This window comes from Balaenoptera ricei, chromosome 4, assembly GCF_028023285.1.
Source record: "Balaenoptera ricei isolate mBalRic1 chromosome 4, mBalRic1.hap2, whole genome shotgun sequence".
Taxonomy (NCBI): Eukaryota; Metazoa; Chordata; class Mammalia; order Artiodactyla; family Balaenopteridae; genus Balaenoptera; species Balaenoptera ricei.
The window spans coordinates 28,635,553-28,651,469 of NC_082642.1; the positions used below are offsets into that span (position 1 = coordinate 28,635,553).

General features: G+C 43.0%; 1 protein-coding gene across 1 annotated transcript in view; it reads right to left on the reverse strand.

Annotated features, from left to right (window-relative positions):
• Positions 1-49: 49 nt before the first annotated feature.
• LOC132365136 (collagen alpha-4(VI) chain-like) overlaps positions 50-15,917 on the reverse strand; it is a 59,522-nt gene continuing 43,654 nt past the window's right edge. Inside the window, 5 exon segments of the mRNA XM_059921825.1 lie at positions 50-1,001; positions 1,459-1,555; positions 3,330-4,013; positions 5,351-5,441; positions 7,259-7,311. Of these exon segments, the coding sequence (XP_059777808.1) occupies positions 710-1,001; positions 1,459-1,555; positions 3,330-4,013; positions 5,351-5,441; positions 7,259-7,311 (1,217 nt within the window). The 3' untranslated portion in view covers positions 50-709.

Here is a 15,917-nt window from a genome sequence, read left to right on the forward strand (position 1 = left end):
CAAAACAACCCCATGAGGTAGGCAGTCACATAATCCCCACTTTACAGATCAGAAAACTGAGCCACAGAGAGATTAAAATAACTGTTCCATAGCCACCTAGATAGAGCACGAGAGAGAACCATATAGGCACATTCAAAACCTCTGGGCGGTGACCTCCCATTTAATCTAAGCAGGACTGACCACGCCACTCACTAGAAAGTCTCTCAGCTATCTTTTCCCTGCCTTTTAGAAACTTCAGCATCAAATCCCGCCATATCTCTTTCTAATGTGTTTACTGTTTGGCTTAATTTGTTGATCACACATAAGAGGTGGCAATGGCATTGGCTGTAATCCAAAATCGATGCTACAGTTGTTTTAGATGGATCCAAAATGTTTCTTAAACTTGGTCAGGACACACGTGGCCATTCACAGATGAAGGAGCCTTCTACAAGCTAGAGCATTTTCCCTCAGGGTCAGAAGTACATTCACCACTTCCACAATAGGTCATTGCTTCTCCACAAGGAAGTACAGACACTGCATGGGGTGAGACTCTGTAACACTCCCTGAGACAGCTTCCATTAGCTCCAGTTTTACACTCAGATAAAAGTCAGTCTTCATATGTTTCCTTAAACTAGTTTCTTTAGCTGCATACATGAATCTGTGCATTTGCAAGGAAAGCTTGTAGAAAGCCAAAGTCTGCAGGCTAACACAGTGCACAGGAATTTTTTTTTTATGCTAAAGATTTTAAAAAGTAAATACAACCCAAGAAGCAAGGAGTAGTTGGGTTTTTACCAAAGGCAGTGCCTAAATTTCTTTCTTTTCCTGTTTCTTTTGGTTTTGTGGGCTTTTCTTGTTCATTTTCTTCAGCATCGTAGCCACTCTTTTCATAGTTTTCGAGTGCTTCTTGCTGAGTGAAAGATGTCATCGTGGCTTTTCTATTCTCCTCTAGAAAAGAGCCTGTTGCTTCGAGTGCTTCCAAATCATCAGCAAGGCCAGATTTGCCAAACTGGCGCTTGGGCAACCTGCATGGAAACAAAAAACCATGAGAACGAGGGGGCGAGTCCCACCTGGTGCCACTGGGCACGGGAGCTTCAGGCTTGGGTATTTCCTGATGACTTCGTTACCACATCAGCTGTTGTCCTAGGTTTGCAGAGGTGTTGGGACAGGTATCAGAATAATATGTTTAGCATTATCAATTTTACTGCTGGGATATGGGTTTAGAGGATAGGGAATGCAGTGGAATGGAAAATCGTTATTGTTTGCTCTTATACACTTACGTGCTCTTTGAATTTTTTTATTGGTCCTGTATTACTCTTAATACTGAAAAATAAGAAAAGAAAAACCAAGCCATATCAGAGTTGTCAAACACAGGATCATCTGGGTCCCAATGGTTGGAGTCAAGTCAAGGATTGGCTTGCCTGTGACCTGAGGGAGACAGTTCCCCACAGGGAACAGAGCCCAGCCCTGCCCTCAGCCTACCTCTTGACAGACAGGATGGGTTGCAGCAAGGTGTCCCCTCGGCTCAGGCCTCCACATTCTTCAATGAGCTCTGGGTGTGGGTACTGGTTTGTTCTACCTAAAAATAAAATAAAATATCAAATCAAATCAAATAAAGCATAAAATAATACGAAACTCAACAAGAAAATGAAGTGAAAAATGAAGCAAAATAAAGCATAAAGACCATTAAGACATAAAACTTAAGACACAAAATAAAATCAAGTAAAGCATAAAATAAAATGTACAGTAAAACAAAATAAAGAGTAACAAAATAAAATACAAAAACAAAAAAAATCCATTGACATAAAATCAAAAATATGTAAATTCAAACAAAGCATAAAATAAATACAAAAATAAAAGCAAATAAAATACAACCAAAATAACAGAATAAAATGCATCCTATTGTATAAGCAATATAAAATAAAATAACATAAAAGAATAGAACAATATGAAATACAACCTCATGTAATAAAACATAAAAAATAAAGTGAAATTAAAACAGACTAAAAAACTAATCCTTTAGCCTCCATCTCCCTCAAAGAATCACTAGGCCATCAGCCATCTATTACAATTCTCCCCTCCATTTTTGCAAAGGTAAGGAATCTAAAGTTCAGAGTGGTCCACTGACCTTTCTAGAATCACACAGCTCATTAGTGGCAAAGGTCGCACTAGAACCAATTCATTAACGTCCATACCTCTCAAATTACAGAAGCACAAATACTATGTCTCTACTTCTAAGATGTCCATCAGACTCCCTTTATTCCTTCAGTGACAAACGGACAGATGTTCCTCAAGGATCCCAACAGGGTTGTCACACCTGCTGAGAAACTGAGAAACTGAGAAACTGAGAAACTAATGTCTCCCAGCAAGGAGGGCAAGAAGGCCTCCCATGTCACAAGGAGGCACCCCGCACATGAGTTGTTGTGGACTATGCATAGCTGGACAAAGCCCAAGACAAACTCCTGTAAATGTGACCAGGATAATACCCACCCCCAATCCTAACCATCTCCATCATCATGCTAGGGATACAGATTTGGTACCAGTTGCCCATGAACTTGGTTCAACTGGAAGTGAGGCTACTAGAACAGGATGCAGGGAAGAATTTTGGCCAAGATGCACTGTCACAGTGCCCTTCACTGGTGGCTTCATCTAGCCAACCTGAAGTGGGAGACCCCGGACTTCTGTCCTGTCTCCCTCACTTCCTGGCAAGTCCCTGAAGTCTCTTGCTACTCAAGGTGTGGTAATCAGCATCAACCAGGAGCCTGTTAAAAATGCAGACTCTCCACTTTCCTGCAACAGAAATTAAACACAACTTTGTAAATCAACTGCACTTCAATAAAATTTTTTTAAAATGCAGACTCTCAGGCCCTAGCTCAGACCCACTGAGTCAGAATACAAATTTTAGCTAGATCCCCAGGAAATGCATGTGCATGTTAAAATCTGAGAAGCACTGTTCTATAGCACTGGATTCTGAATCACTGGATACAGCAATAACAGTAACAATTTCTTATGTGTGTACAGAAGTGCTGCTTTCATGCAGGTATTTGAACGTAGGCTTCATAGAGAAGAGACTGTAATCCTCATTCTGGTAAATGAGAAAATCAAAAGGTTCTGTGCAAACCTGAGGCCTCCCAGCCACCAGACAAGAAACCAACGCTAGGCTTGGCAGTGTCAGGGCAACATAGCTCAGGGTTTTCAGGAAGTGGTGTGCTTCCTGGGTGATCCCCCAGAGAATTCGGGGCTGCCTACACCTCAGCAAGATTGAAGGTGCAATGGGCACCCATTCACCCATATGCCAGGCTCTGTACGTTCCTCTCCCCACCCGGCATCCTCAGGGCTCCCCGACTGCTCACTTTTTAGAAGGTTCAGGAAGGCCCGCGTGAAGCCCCAGGCATAGGCCGCCTCTGCGTCCAAGATCCCCTCAAGGTGCCGCAGGTGCTGTTTGGAGGGGGCGCTGGCCACGCGGGCCAGCTCCTCCAGCTCGCGGGTCCCCACGCCCAGGCCCAAGGCCAGCACAAACAGAGTGATGCCCTTGCACTTGGCCTCCAGGGACAGAGTCCTTAGCTTCTCCCGGTCCCAGCTGCTGGTCTCGCTGGCCACGATGGTAAAGAGGATGTGCGCTTTCCTGCACAGTGAGGCCGCCAGGAGCACCTTCTCCAGCGTCCACTCCAGGGCGTGGCCCAGGGCCGGCGTTCCCCAAAGGGGATGGTCCACGGCCTCGCGGACGTGCCTCTGCATCTGCGTCCGGCGGCCGTACGAGGTCAGGTGGAAGCCCTCGCGCACAGGTGGCCGACCCGCACCCGGCCAGAAGCGGGGGGTCGTGTGTGTCACCAGGGCCGTGTGGGCCCCGCGGGGGGACGCGCTCGGCTGCGCAGCCACCTCCAGGTCGTCAAGTGCAGCGTCCACCAGAGTCAAGGCTGTGCAGTAGAGGTCAGTGCCCATGCCGACGGAGATGTCCACCACGAAGGCCACGTCCGTGTCCACCACCAGCAGCCTGGGCACGCCCAGCCCGCACTCCGGGTCCGGGCTGCACTGATCTGCAGAGGAGAGGCGGGGAGAGGCAGGGTTACCACGCGTCCCTTCCCTTCCCATGGACACACAATTCCAGGCGCTCAGTAGGGAAAGCCACTGCTGAGGACTGCCTGCATGGGGTTGACTCTGCCAGTAGACGGGCACTGTAAATAAATGTGCCTGTTTCCCAGGAGGAAAAGTTGAGAGTATCTGATTCCTTGATAAATGTTTCTAACCACTAGGCCACACGGCTTCCTAATCACTAGGTTCACAGACCCCTGCCTGGTTCAATCAGGCCCGACCTCTTATGGGAGTGTGTGACCTGGGGCAGATTACTCAGCTTTCCTACAGCCTCAGTTTCCTCATGTCAGATGGCGATAATGATAATAATAATAATAGTACCTCCCTTATGAGGTTGTTTGTGAAGTGTAACTTTAAAATGAGTTAGTATATGTAAGGGCTCAGAACAGCTCCTGGTGTGTAGTAAAAGCTCAGGCTCAAAAAACCCCAGCTAGATTTTTGCTTCCGCAGGAGGGGGATGGAGGCCCAGAGAAACCACATGTCAAACAAGACGATGGACGGGAAAGCAGTTCATTGGCTGTAATATACTCTACAAATGGCAGTTCCCGTATTTGACCCAACCAAGTTTTCAGAGCCAAATCTCTCATGGCAGTTTTAGGACTTAGTGTGGATCCAGTAAAGGGAACTATTAAGTCCCCTTTTGCTTTCACCTACAAGACTCACTCTGGCCCCGGGTGATGTGGGTGTGGATGAGAGCTCTTCACACATGGGCATGTGTGGGTTTCAGCATCATGTTCTTTCTGGCCCAGGCCAGTGTGGGATACAGTGATGGAAGCAGGGACTCTGAGACAGGGAACAACTTGCCAATACCCTGATGATGGCCAAAGGAAGTTCTAGGCCAAGAAACCAGGACTCTTGATCTTAGCTCAGTGGTCTTCCCTTTACACTAAGGTGCCACTGAGGAAGGAACACAAGCCCAGCCATCCACAGGAGCCTGGCAGTACAGGTAAGTAAGCAGAGCAGGCCAGAGCTGAGAAGATAGGGAAGGGGTGGGGAGGGGAGGGCGGGGCACTAGCAGACACCCGCCCCTCCAAAGGGGGCTGGCACCACTCATCTCTGGCTGACTGTGGCCACAAGGGAATGCAGTGTCTGGGATTCCTCAGATTATTCTGACTTCCTAAGAAAAATGAGAAATCCAGACTTAATAGGAAATTCCCAAATTCTAAAGTTCTTCACATACCAAACAACTACACATCTGAGCAGCAGAAATGGCCTGTGGTCACCAGTTAATTCATCCTGTTCTGAAGACATCAGTCTGATCAGCAATGCCATCCAGGCTTACCATAGCAGAGAGCGCAGTGGGCCATGTGCTCCACGTCCTGCTGGTTCTCTGTGTCCCAGACATACAGATGAAAATTGTTGGTTCCATCCATCTAGTGCCAACACATACACAAGGTTATTGTTAGCTGAACTAAATCTCAGGCCATGTTTTTCATGCATCTCCCAATTCAGATGAGAAAAATATTAATATGCTATTTTTAAAGAATACATATAATTCTCTATGTCTAAATAATTTGGGACTTCTATTCCAGTTATTATAGTCACTTAGTTCTCTAGTCCTAACCTGGTGGCTGGACTACCATTGCTGTGGGCACAGGAGCACACATTGGGAGTCTTCAGACTCCCAATGTGTGTAAAACTCAGCAAACATCAGGTTATGTTGGAATGAGGGTAAGGGAGTTGAGGCTTCAGTCATTTATAAATTCTGTAAATCTTTAGTGACTGTCCATGGTATGTGATGCCATGTGATGGGCGTTATTAACCATGAACATGCAGACCCTTCAAGGATGCGGTCATAGATCTAGGCCCTAAACCATGAGGATAGAGAGAGGCAGAGACCACCAGGGAGGCCTCTCTAGAGTATTCCTGGTGTTCAGAGCTGGGAAGATTGAGGGGGAATCAGGGAAGGCTTTGTAGGGATGGCAAATCTGTTTATCTCCTTCACCAAACCTTTCCAATTATGATTAATTTAATAACTGATATCAGGTTTAAAAGACAAATAATATTAACAGTAATAAATCCAACAAGATCCATGTGATAACTGGCTAGATAATCAACAAACCCATTCTCTCTTCTTCTGAGGGTCATGACTAGACTACATTTCCCACCCTCCCTTGCAGTTAGTTGGACCATATGACCGGGATCTAGCCAACAATGTGTAGGTGGAAGTGATGAATGCCATTTCCAGGGCATGCACTAAGCTCCACTGCCTCCTCTGCCAGCCAGATGTAGAGGACCCAGAAAAGGTCTTGAGGCCCTCGACCATGTTGGGGCCACAGACAGAAGGAGCTCAGGTCCTGAATGCAACAAAGCACCCCTTTCCTTCACCCACACACCCAAGGACCCACATCGCTGGTGACAGATGCAGAAATAACACTTCCTGGTGTTGAGCCCCTGAGACTTGGGCATGAATGGTTTCACAGTCAACCTGCCCTGGCTAACACAGACTATTTTCAAGGTTTCCACCTCATAATGAGATTAGGAAAGCTTTCAGATGATTTCTCTCAGGAGTTGAGGTGTGGTTTGCAAAGAGCTGGATATCTAAGCTTAGTCATGGCCATCTCGTTGTCCACTCTGTCAAAGCATGTAGGACATCACCTCCCTGAGGGTCAGCCCCACCTCCTGCATTGCTGTGGCCAAGGCCAAGCCGACCTGGACCCTCCTCTGGTAGCAAGGTGTTCAGGATACGAAGATGTTGTGCCCACCCTTGGGGACAGAGAACGGGCAGGGTCTACTCTGGAAAAGAACATTCTGTAACATACACTCCTTACAGATCATTCACTCTTCCTGTTTAGGATTGCAGCGCATCCCAAACATGGTCCCTCACCTGAGCCTCCTTGATGGAAAAACCCTTGTGGGGAAAGAAATATAAAGAGTGGAACTTTCATTTATGCTAATGTAACACGAAACAAACATGGGAACATTCCTAAGTCTTCCATGCCAAAAGCCAGCTAAATTTAGGCTTTTTTCTGACTTAGAAATTCAAATCAACAAAGACCGATGAAATGGCTACTAGGTAAAAGTCTTAAGCCATTTGGAGACGCAAAAATGACACAGCCACACCTTCAAAGAGCTTAAAAACCTAAGTGGAAGGATAGACAAATAATGTTCAAGAAAGAAAGAGACCAGTAACATATTTTGGGAACACAGGAAGAGGAGATTCATTTCAAAAGGAATGAATAAAAGGAACCTGATGAAGATAATGGCATCTGGCACTTTTGAGAGAATGAGTAGGATCCTTACCTGGCAAAGAAGCAGGGAAAAGCGTTACGGTGTGGAGGAACAGCAAGATAAATGCCCAGAGGTAGGCAGTGGTTATTTATGAATTCTTCTCAATGCCCCTACCCCCCCAGACACTTGAGAAAACGCATTCCAGTGGGCAGCGTATCTGAAACCCTGGAACTCCCTGACAGATGGAGGAGGCTGACAAGAACAGTGAGTGGAGAGTTGCCAACATCCAACATTCAGATCCACTCCACACGGTCATCAGATCTGAGTATCAACTAAACAAAATGGACCTAATAAATCACTGAGGATTAGAGAGAACAATGTCAGCATGGATATGACACATTAAGAGCTTTACTGGAAATCACATGAGGCAATCTGGAAGGCTTCTGAAACCAGGATCCACAGCAGTGCTCCAGGAGATGGGAGAAGACTGGAGTAACACAGGAACATCGACTTTACTCCAAGAGTTGTGGGGAGAGGCTAAATTGGTGTACATTATTTTTAAACCACAGGAAGCATGGCTGAAGTGTGTTATCTAATGAAGAATTGATGAGAATTTTAAAGGTAGTATGAAAGACTTCAAATAAATTCAAACATACCCTCAAGTTTGTACAAAGGATTGGTTCACAGGAAAAGTTCTACGCAGCACTAACAGACTAGGTGTCGGGAACTCGGGTCCTAGTCCTTGGTCTGCCAGAATTGGCTGTGTGGCCTTGGACAAGCCTCTGGCCTATTTCCTCAACAACAGAGTTTAGGGTAGGAGTCAATGCTGCTGAGCTTTCTTCCTATTTCAACACGGCCTGGTCCCCCGTTACTGCCCTCTGTATTTGCCTCGTGTTCAGGACACTATGTTGACTTTTCTACTCAGCTCAGCTCTTCCATCTGCTATTCTGCTGGTTGGAAAACAACCTAATTCAACTGAATTGGAATAGCTACAAAACTTGCAACTTTTTTTTAACATCTTTATTGGAGTATAATTGCTTTACATTATTGTGTTAGTTTCTGCTGTATAACAAAGTGAATCAGCTATACGGATAAATATATCCCCATATCTCCTCCCTCTTGCATCTCCCTCCACCCTCCCTATCCCACCCCTCTACATGGTCACAGAGCACCTAGCTGATCTCCCTGTGCTATGTGATTACTTCCCACTAGCTATCTATTTTACATTTGGTAGTGTATATATGTCCATGCCACTCTCTCACTTTGTCCCAGCTTAACCTTCCCCCTCCCCGTGTTCTCAAGTCCATTCTCTACGTCTGTGTCTTTATTCCTGTCCTGCCCCTAGGTTCATCAGAACTTTTTTTTTTTTTTTTAGATTCCATATATATGTGTTAGTACACAGTATTTGTTTTTCTCTTTCTGACTTACTTCACTCTGTATGACAGTCTCTAGGTCCATCCACCTCACTACAAATAACTCAATTTCGTTTCTTTTTATGGCTGAGTAATATTCCATTGTATATATGTGCCACATCTTCTTTATCCATTCATCCGATGATGGACACTTAGGTTGCTTCCATGTCCTGGCTATTGTAAATAGAGCTGCAATGAACATTGTGGTACATGACTCTTTTTGAATTATGGTTTTCTCAGGGTATATGCCCAGTATTGGGATTGTTGGGTCATATGGTAGTTCCATTTTTAGTTTTTTAAGGAACCTCCATACTGTTCTCCATAGTGGCTGTATCAATTTACATTCCCACCAACAGTGCAAGAGGGTTCCTTTTTCTCCTCACCCTCTCCAGCATTTACTGTTTGTAGATGTTTTGATGATGGCTATTCTGACTGGTGTGAGGTGATACCTCATTGTAGTTTTGATTTGCATTTCTCTAATAATTAGTCATGTTGAGCATTCTTTCATATGTTTGTTGACAATCTGTATATCTTCTTTGGAGAAATGTCAATTTAGGTCTTCTGGCCATTTTTGGATTGGGTTGTTTGTTTATTTGATATCGAGCTGCATGAGCTGCATGTATATATTGGAGATTAATCCGTTGTCAGTTGCTTCATTTGCAAATATTTTCTCCCATTCTGAGGGTTGTCTTTTTTGTCTTGTTTATGGTTTCCTTTACTGTGCAAAAGCTTTTAAGTTGCATTAGGTCTCATTTGTTTATTTTTGTTTTTATTTCCATTTCTCTAGGAGGTGGGTCAAAAAGGATCTTGTGGTGATTTATGTCATAGAGTATTCTGCCTATGTTTTCCTCTAAGAGTTTTATAGTGTCTGGCTGTCTGGCCTTACATTTAGGTCTTTAATTCATTTTGAGTTTATTTTTGTGTATGGTGTTAAGGAGTGTTCTAATATCATTCTTTTACATGCAGCTGTCCAATTTTCCCAGCACCACTTATTGAAGAGGCTGTCTTTTCTCCATTGTATGTTCTTGGCTCCTTTATCAAAGATAACATGACCATATGTGCGTGGATTTATCTCTGAGCTTTGTATCCTGTTCCATCGATCTATATTTCTGTTTTTGTGCTAGTACCATACTGTCTTGATTACTGTAGCTTTGTAGTATAGTCTGAAGTCCAGGAGCCTGATTCTTCCACCTCCGTTTTTCTTTCTCAAGATTGCTTTGGCTATTTGGGGTCTTCTGTGTTTCCATACAAATTGTGAAATATTTTGTCCTAGTTCTGTGAAAAATGCCAGTGGTAGTTTGATAGGGATTGCATTGAATTTTTACAGTGCTTTGGGTAGTATAATCATTTTCACAATGTTGATTCTTCCAGTCCAAGAACATGGTATATCTCTCCCTCTGTTTGTATCATCTTTAATTTCTTTCATCAGTGTCTTATAGTTTTCTGCCCACAGGTCTTTTGTCTCCTTAGGTAGGTTTATTCCTAGGTATTTTATTCTTTTTGTTGCAATGGTAAATGGGAGTGTTTCCTTAATTTCTCTTTCAGATTGTTCATCATTATTGTATAGGAATGCCAGAGATTTCTGTGCATTAATTTTGTATCCTGCTGCTTTACCAAATACGTTGATTAGCTCTAGTAGTTTTCTGGTAGCACCTTTAGGATTCTCTATGTATAGTATCATGTCATCTGCCAAGAGTAACAGTTTTACTTCTTCTTTTCTGATTTGTATTCCTTTTATTTCTTTTTCTTCTCTGATTGATGTGATTAAAACTTCCAAAACTATATTGAATAATAGTCATGAGAGTGGGCAACCTTGTCTTCTTCCTCATCTTAGTGGAAATGGTTTTCAGTTTTTCACCACTGAGAACCATTTTGGCTGTGGGATTTTCATATATGGCCTTTATTATGTTGAGGTAATTCCCTCTATACCTACTTTCTGGAGAGTTTTTATCATAAATGTGTGTTGAATTTTGTCAAAAGCTTTTTCTGCATCTGTTGAGATTATCATATGGTTTTTATCCTTCAATTTGTTAATATGGTGTATCACATTGATTGCTTTGCATATATTGAAGAATACTTGCATCCCTGGGATAAACCCCACTTGATTGTGTTGTATGATCCTTTTAATGTGCTGTTGGATTCTGTTTGCTAGTATTTTGTTGAGGATTTTTGCATCTATGTTCATCAGTGATATTGGCCTGTAGTTTTCTTTTTTTGTGACATCTTTGTCTGGTTTTGGTATCAGGGTGATGGTGGCCTCACAGAATCAGTTTGGGAGTGTTTTTCCCTCTGCTGTATTTTGGAAGAGTTTGAGAAGGATAGGTGTTAGCTCTTCTGTAATTGTTTGATAGAATTCACCTGTGAAGTCATCTGGTCCTGGGCTTTTGTTGGTTGGAAGATTTTTAATCACAATTTCAATTTCAGTGCTTGTGATTGGTCCGTTCATGTTTTCTATTTCTTCCTGGTTCAGTCTTGGAAGGTTGTGCTTTTCTAAGAATGTGTCCATTTCTTCCAGGTTGTCCATTTTATTGGTATATAGTTGCTCGTAGTACTCTCTCATGATCCTTTGTATTTCTGCAGTGTCAGTTGTTACTTCTCCTTTTTCATTTCTAATTCTGTTGAGTTGAGTCTTCTCCCTTTTTTGCTTGATGAGTCTGGGTAATGGTTTATCAATTTTGTTTATCTTCTCAAAGAACCAGCTTTTAGTTTTATTGATCTTTGCTATCGTTTACTTCATTTCTTTCTTATGTATTTCTGACCTGATCTTTATGATATCTTTCCTTCTGCTAACTCTGGGGGTTTTTTGTCCTTCTTTCTCTAATTGCTTTAAGGGTAAAGTTAGGTTGTTTGTTTGAGATTTTTCTTGTTTCTTGAGGTAGGATTGTATTACCATAAACTTCTGTCTTAGAACTGCTTTTGCTGCATTCCCTAGTTTTTGCATCATTGTGTTTTCATTGTCATTAGTCTCTAGGTATTTTTTGGTATCCTCTTTGATTTCTTCAGTGATCTCTTGGTTATTTAGGAGCGTATTGTTTAGTCTCCATGTGTTCGTATTTTTTACAGTTTTTTCCTGTAATTGATATCTAGTCTCATAACATTGTAGTCGGAAAAGATACTTGATACGATTTCAATTTTCTTAAATTTACCAAGGCTTGATTTGTGACCCAAGATATGATCTGTCCTGGAGAATATTCCATGAGTACTTGAGAAGAAAGTGTATTTTGCTGTTTTTGGATGGGATGTCCTATAAATATCAATTAAATCCATCTTGTTTAATCTATCATTTAAAGCTTGTGTTTCCTTTTTTATTTTCATTTTGGATGATCTGTCCATTGGTGCAAATGGGGTGTTAAAGTCCCCTACTATTATTGTGTTACTGTCAATTTTCACTTGTATGGCTGCTAGCATTTGCCTTATGTATTGAGGTGCTCCTATTTTGGATGCATAAATATTTACAATTGTTAGATCTTCTTCTTGGACTGATCCCTTGATCATTATGTAGTGTTCTTCTTTGTCTCTTGTAATAGTCTATTTTAAAATCTATTTTCTCTGTTATGAGAATTGTTACTCCAGCTTTCTTTTGATTTCCCTTTGCATGGAATATCTTTTTCCATCCCCTCACTTTCAGTCTGTATGTGTCCCTAGGTCTAAAGTGGGTCCCTTGTAGACAGCATATATACAGGTCTTGATTTGGTATCCATTCAGCCAGTCTATGTCTTTTGGTTGGATCATTTAATCCATTTACATTTAAGGTAGTTATCGATATCTATGTTCCTGTTACCATTTTCTTAGTTGTTTTGGATTTGTTATTGTAGGTCTTTTCCTTCTCTTGTGTTTCCTGCCTAGAGAAGCTTCTTTAGCATTTGTTGTAAAGCTGGCTTGGTGGTGCTGAATTCTCTTAGCTTTTGCTTGTATATAAAGTTTTTAAAATCTGTGTCAAATCTGAATGAGATCCTTGCTGGGTAGAGTAATCTTGGTTGTAGGTTTTTCCTATTCATCACTTTAAATATGTCCTTCCACTCCCTTCTGGCTTGCAGAGTTTCTGCAGAAAGATCAGCTTTAACCTTATGGGGATTCCCTTGTATGTTATTTGTTGTTTTTCCCTTGCTGCTTTTAATATTTTTTCTTTGTATTTAATTTTTGATAGTTTGATTAATATGTCTTGGTGTGTTTCTCCTTGGATTTATACTGTATGGGACTCTCTGTGCTTCCTGGACTTGATTGACTATTTCCTTTCCCATATTAGGGAAGTTTTCCACTCTAAACTCTTCAAATATTTTCTCAGTCCCTTTTTTTTCTCTTCTTCTTCTGGGACTCCTATAATTCCCATGTTGGTGCATTTAATGTTGTCCCAGAGGTCTCTGAGACTGTCCTCAATTCTTTTCATTCTTTTTTCTTTATTCTGCTCTGAGGAAATTATTTCCACTCTTTTATATTCCAGGTCACTTATCTGTTCTTCTGCCTCAGTTATTCTGCTATTGATTCCTTCTAGAGAATTTTTAATTTCATTTATTGTGTTGTTCATCGTTGTTTGTTTGCTCTTTAGTTCTTCTAGGTCCTTGTTAAACGTATCTTGTATTTTCTCCATTCTATTTCCAAGATTTTGGATCATCTTTACTATCATTACTCTGAATTCTTTTTCAGGTTGACTGCCTATTTCCTCTTCATTTGTTTGGTCTGGTGGGTTTTTACCTTGTTCCTTCATATTCTGCCTATTTCTTTGTCTTCTCATTTTGCTTAACTTACTGTGTTTGGGGTCTCCTTTTTGCAGGCTGCAGGTTTGTAGTTCCCGTTGTTTTTGGCAAATGCCTCTGGTGGGTAAGGTTGTTGCAGTGGGTTGTGTAGTCTTCCTGGTGGAGGGGACTGGTGCCTGTGTTCTGGTGGATGAGGCTGGATCTTGTCTTTCTCGTGGGCAGGACCATATCTAGTAGAGTGTTTGGGGGTGTCTGTGAACTTAGTATGATTTTAGGCATCCTCTCTGCTAATGGGTGGGTTTGTGTTCCCATCTTGCTAGTTGTTTGGCATGGGGTGTCCAACACTGGAGGCTGCTGGTTGTTGAGTGGAGCTAGGTCTTATTGTTGAGCCGTAGATATCTGAGAGAGCTCTCACCAATTTATGTTACTTGGGGCTGGGTGGTCCAATGTTCTGAACTCAGCTCTCCCACCTCAGAGGCTCAGGCCTGACAGCCGGCCAGAGCACCAAGACCCTGTGAGCCACACGGCTCAGAAGAAAAGGGAGAGAAGAAGAAAGAAAGAAAGTAAAATAAAATGAAATAATGTTATTAAAATAAAATTTTTTTTTAATTATTAAAAGTAAAAAAAAAAAAAGAAGAGGGAAAAAAAGGAAGAGAGCAACCAAACCAATAAACAAATCCACCAATGATAACAAGTGTTAAAAATTAAACTAAGATTAACATAGAAATCAGAACTGGTCAGTCGCATACAGCAAACCCCAAGTCTATAGTGCTCCCAAAGTCCACTGCTTCAGTTTGGGATGATTAGTTGTCTCTTCAGGTATTCCACAGAGGCAGGGTACATCAAGTTGATTGTGGAGATTTAATTCACTGCTCCTGAGGCTGCACATAGAAATTTCTCTTTCTCTTCTTTTTTTGCACAGCTCCTGGGGTTCAGCTTTGGATTTAGCCCTGATTCTGCATGTAGGTCACCCTGTGGCACCTGTTCTTTGCCCAGACAGGAGACGGTTAAAGGAGCGGCTGATTAGGGGGCTCTGGCTCACTCAGGCCAGGGGGAGGGAGGGGTACGGAATGAGAGGTGAGCCTCTAGCCGCAGAGGCCGGCGTGACATTGCAACTGCCTGAGGTGCACCATGTGTTCTCCTAGGGGAGTTGTCCCTGGATCATGGGACCCTGGCAGTGGCAGGCTGCACAGGCTCCTGGCAGGGGAGGTGTGGATAGTGACCTGTGCTTGCACACAGGCTTCTTGGTGGCTGCAGCAGCAGCCTTAGTGTTTCATGCCCATCTCTGGTGTCTGTGCTGGTAGTCGCAGCTCACGCCCATCTCTGGAGCTCATTTAGGCAGTGCTCTGAATCCCCTCTCCTCACGCTCCCCGAAACAATGGTTTCTTGACTCTTAGGCAGGTCCAGACTTTCCCCGGACTCCCTCCCGGCTAGCTGTGGTGCACTAGTCCCCTTCAGGCTGTGTTCAAGCAGCCAACCCCAGTCCTCTCCCTGGGGTCTGACCTCTGAAGCCCGAGCCTCAGCTCCCAGCCCCAAGCCGCCCCGGCGGGTGAGCAGACAAGCCTCTCAGGCTGGTGAGTGCTGGCCGGCACTCATCCTCTGTGTGGAAATATCTCTGCTTTGCCCTCTGCACCCCTGTTGTTGTGCTGTCCTCTGTGGGTCCGAAGCTTTCCCCCACTCCTGCCCACCCCCCGTCTCCACCAGTGAACGGTCTTTCTAGTTTGTGGAAACTTTTCCTCCTTCACATCTCCCACCCTAAGATGCAGGTCCTGTCCCTATTGTTTTGTCTCTGTTTATTCTATTTTCTTTTGCCCTACCCAGGTATGTGGGGAGTTTCTTGTCTTTTGGGAAGTCTCAGGTCTTCTGCCAGCGTTCACTAGGTGTTCTGTAGGAGTTGTTCCACATGTAGAAGTATTTTTGATGTAATTGTGGGGAGGAAGGTGATCTCCACGTCTTACTCCTCCGCCAGGAGTAAGAAGGTCCTCTCTTGCATCTTTTTTTAAACTCTTCTGAGAAAGAATACTTTTATAATAATGGTTAAATTTTTTACCATTCTTGCAAAAATAAAATTGTGAGAACAAGACACAATGGAAGTCCATGGGGAACTCTGATTCAGTTTAAACTTACCTGCACCTAGCTGTTATTAATTAACATTTCATTACTTTGACTTTGGACTTGCCAGCACAGTCCTAGTCACTGATAAAGTAGACAAAATGATTCTGGAGAAGGCTTTAGTTGAGAGTTCGTGTGGTAAGGGACCCCAGCATGAGAAGAATAAACTGGATCTATGATCCCTACTGCAGACACCCATCAGCCCCAGAGAAGGAAATCTCACAGAGTACCTGAAACACAAGCCAAGTGATCTGCTTGAGGCTCAAAGCTTTATTATACTTTGAATGAGCATTTTTCATGATTCCCTCAACCAACTTCGCTTCTGAATATCCAGTTGTGCTCTGATGAGACTAGTTGGGCACTAAGGACAAGAGTGTATGGGAAAGGGGTGGGAGAGGATACAGCACAGGGATTTGCATGGACATCCTCTTTTGTTTAATAGAAAGGTATGTTCTCAAAG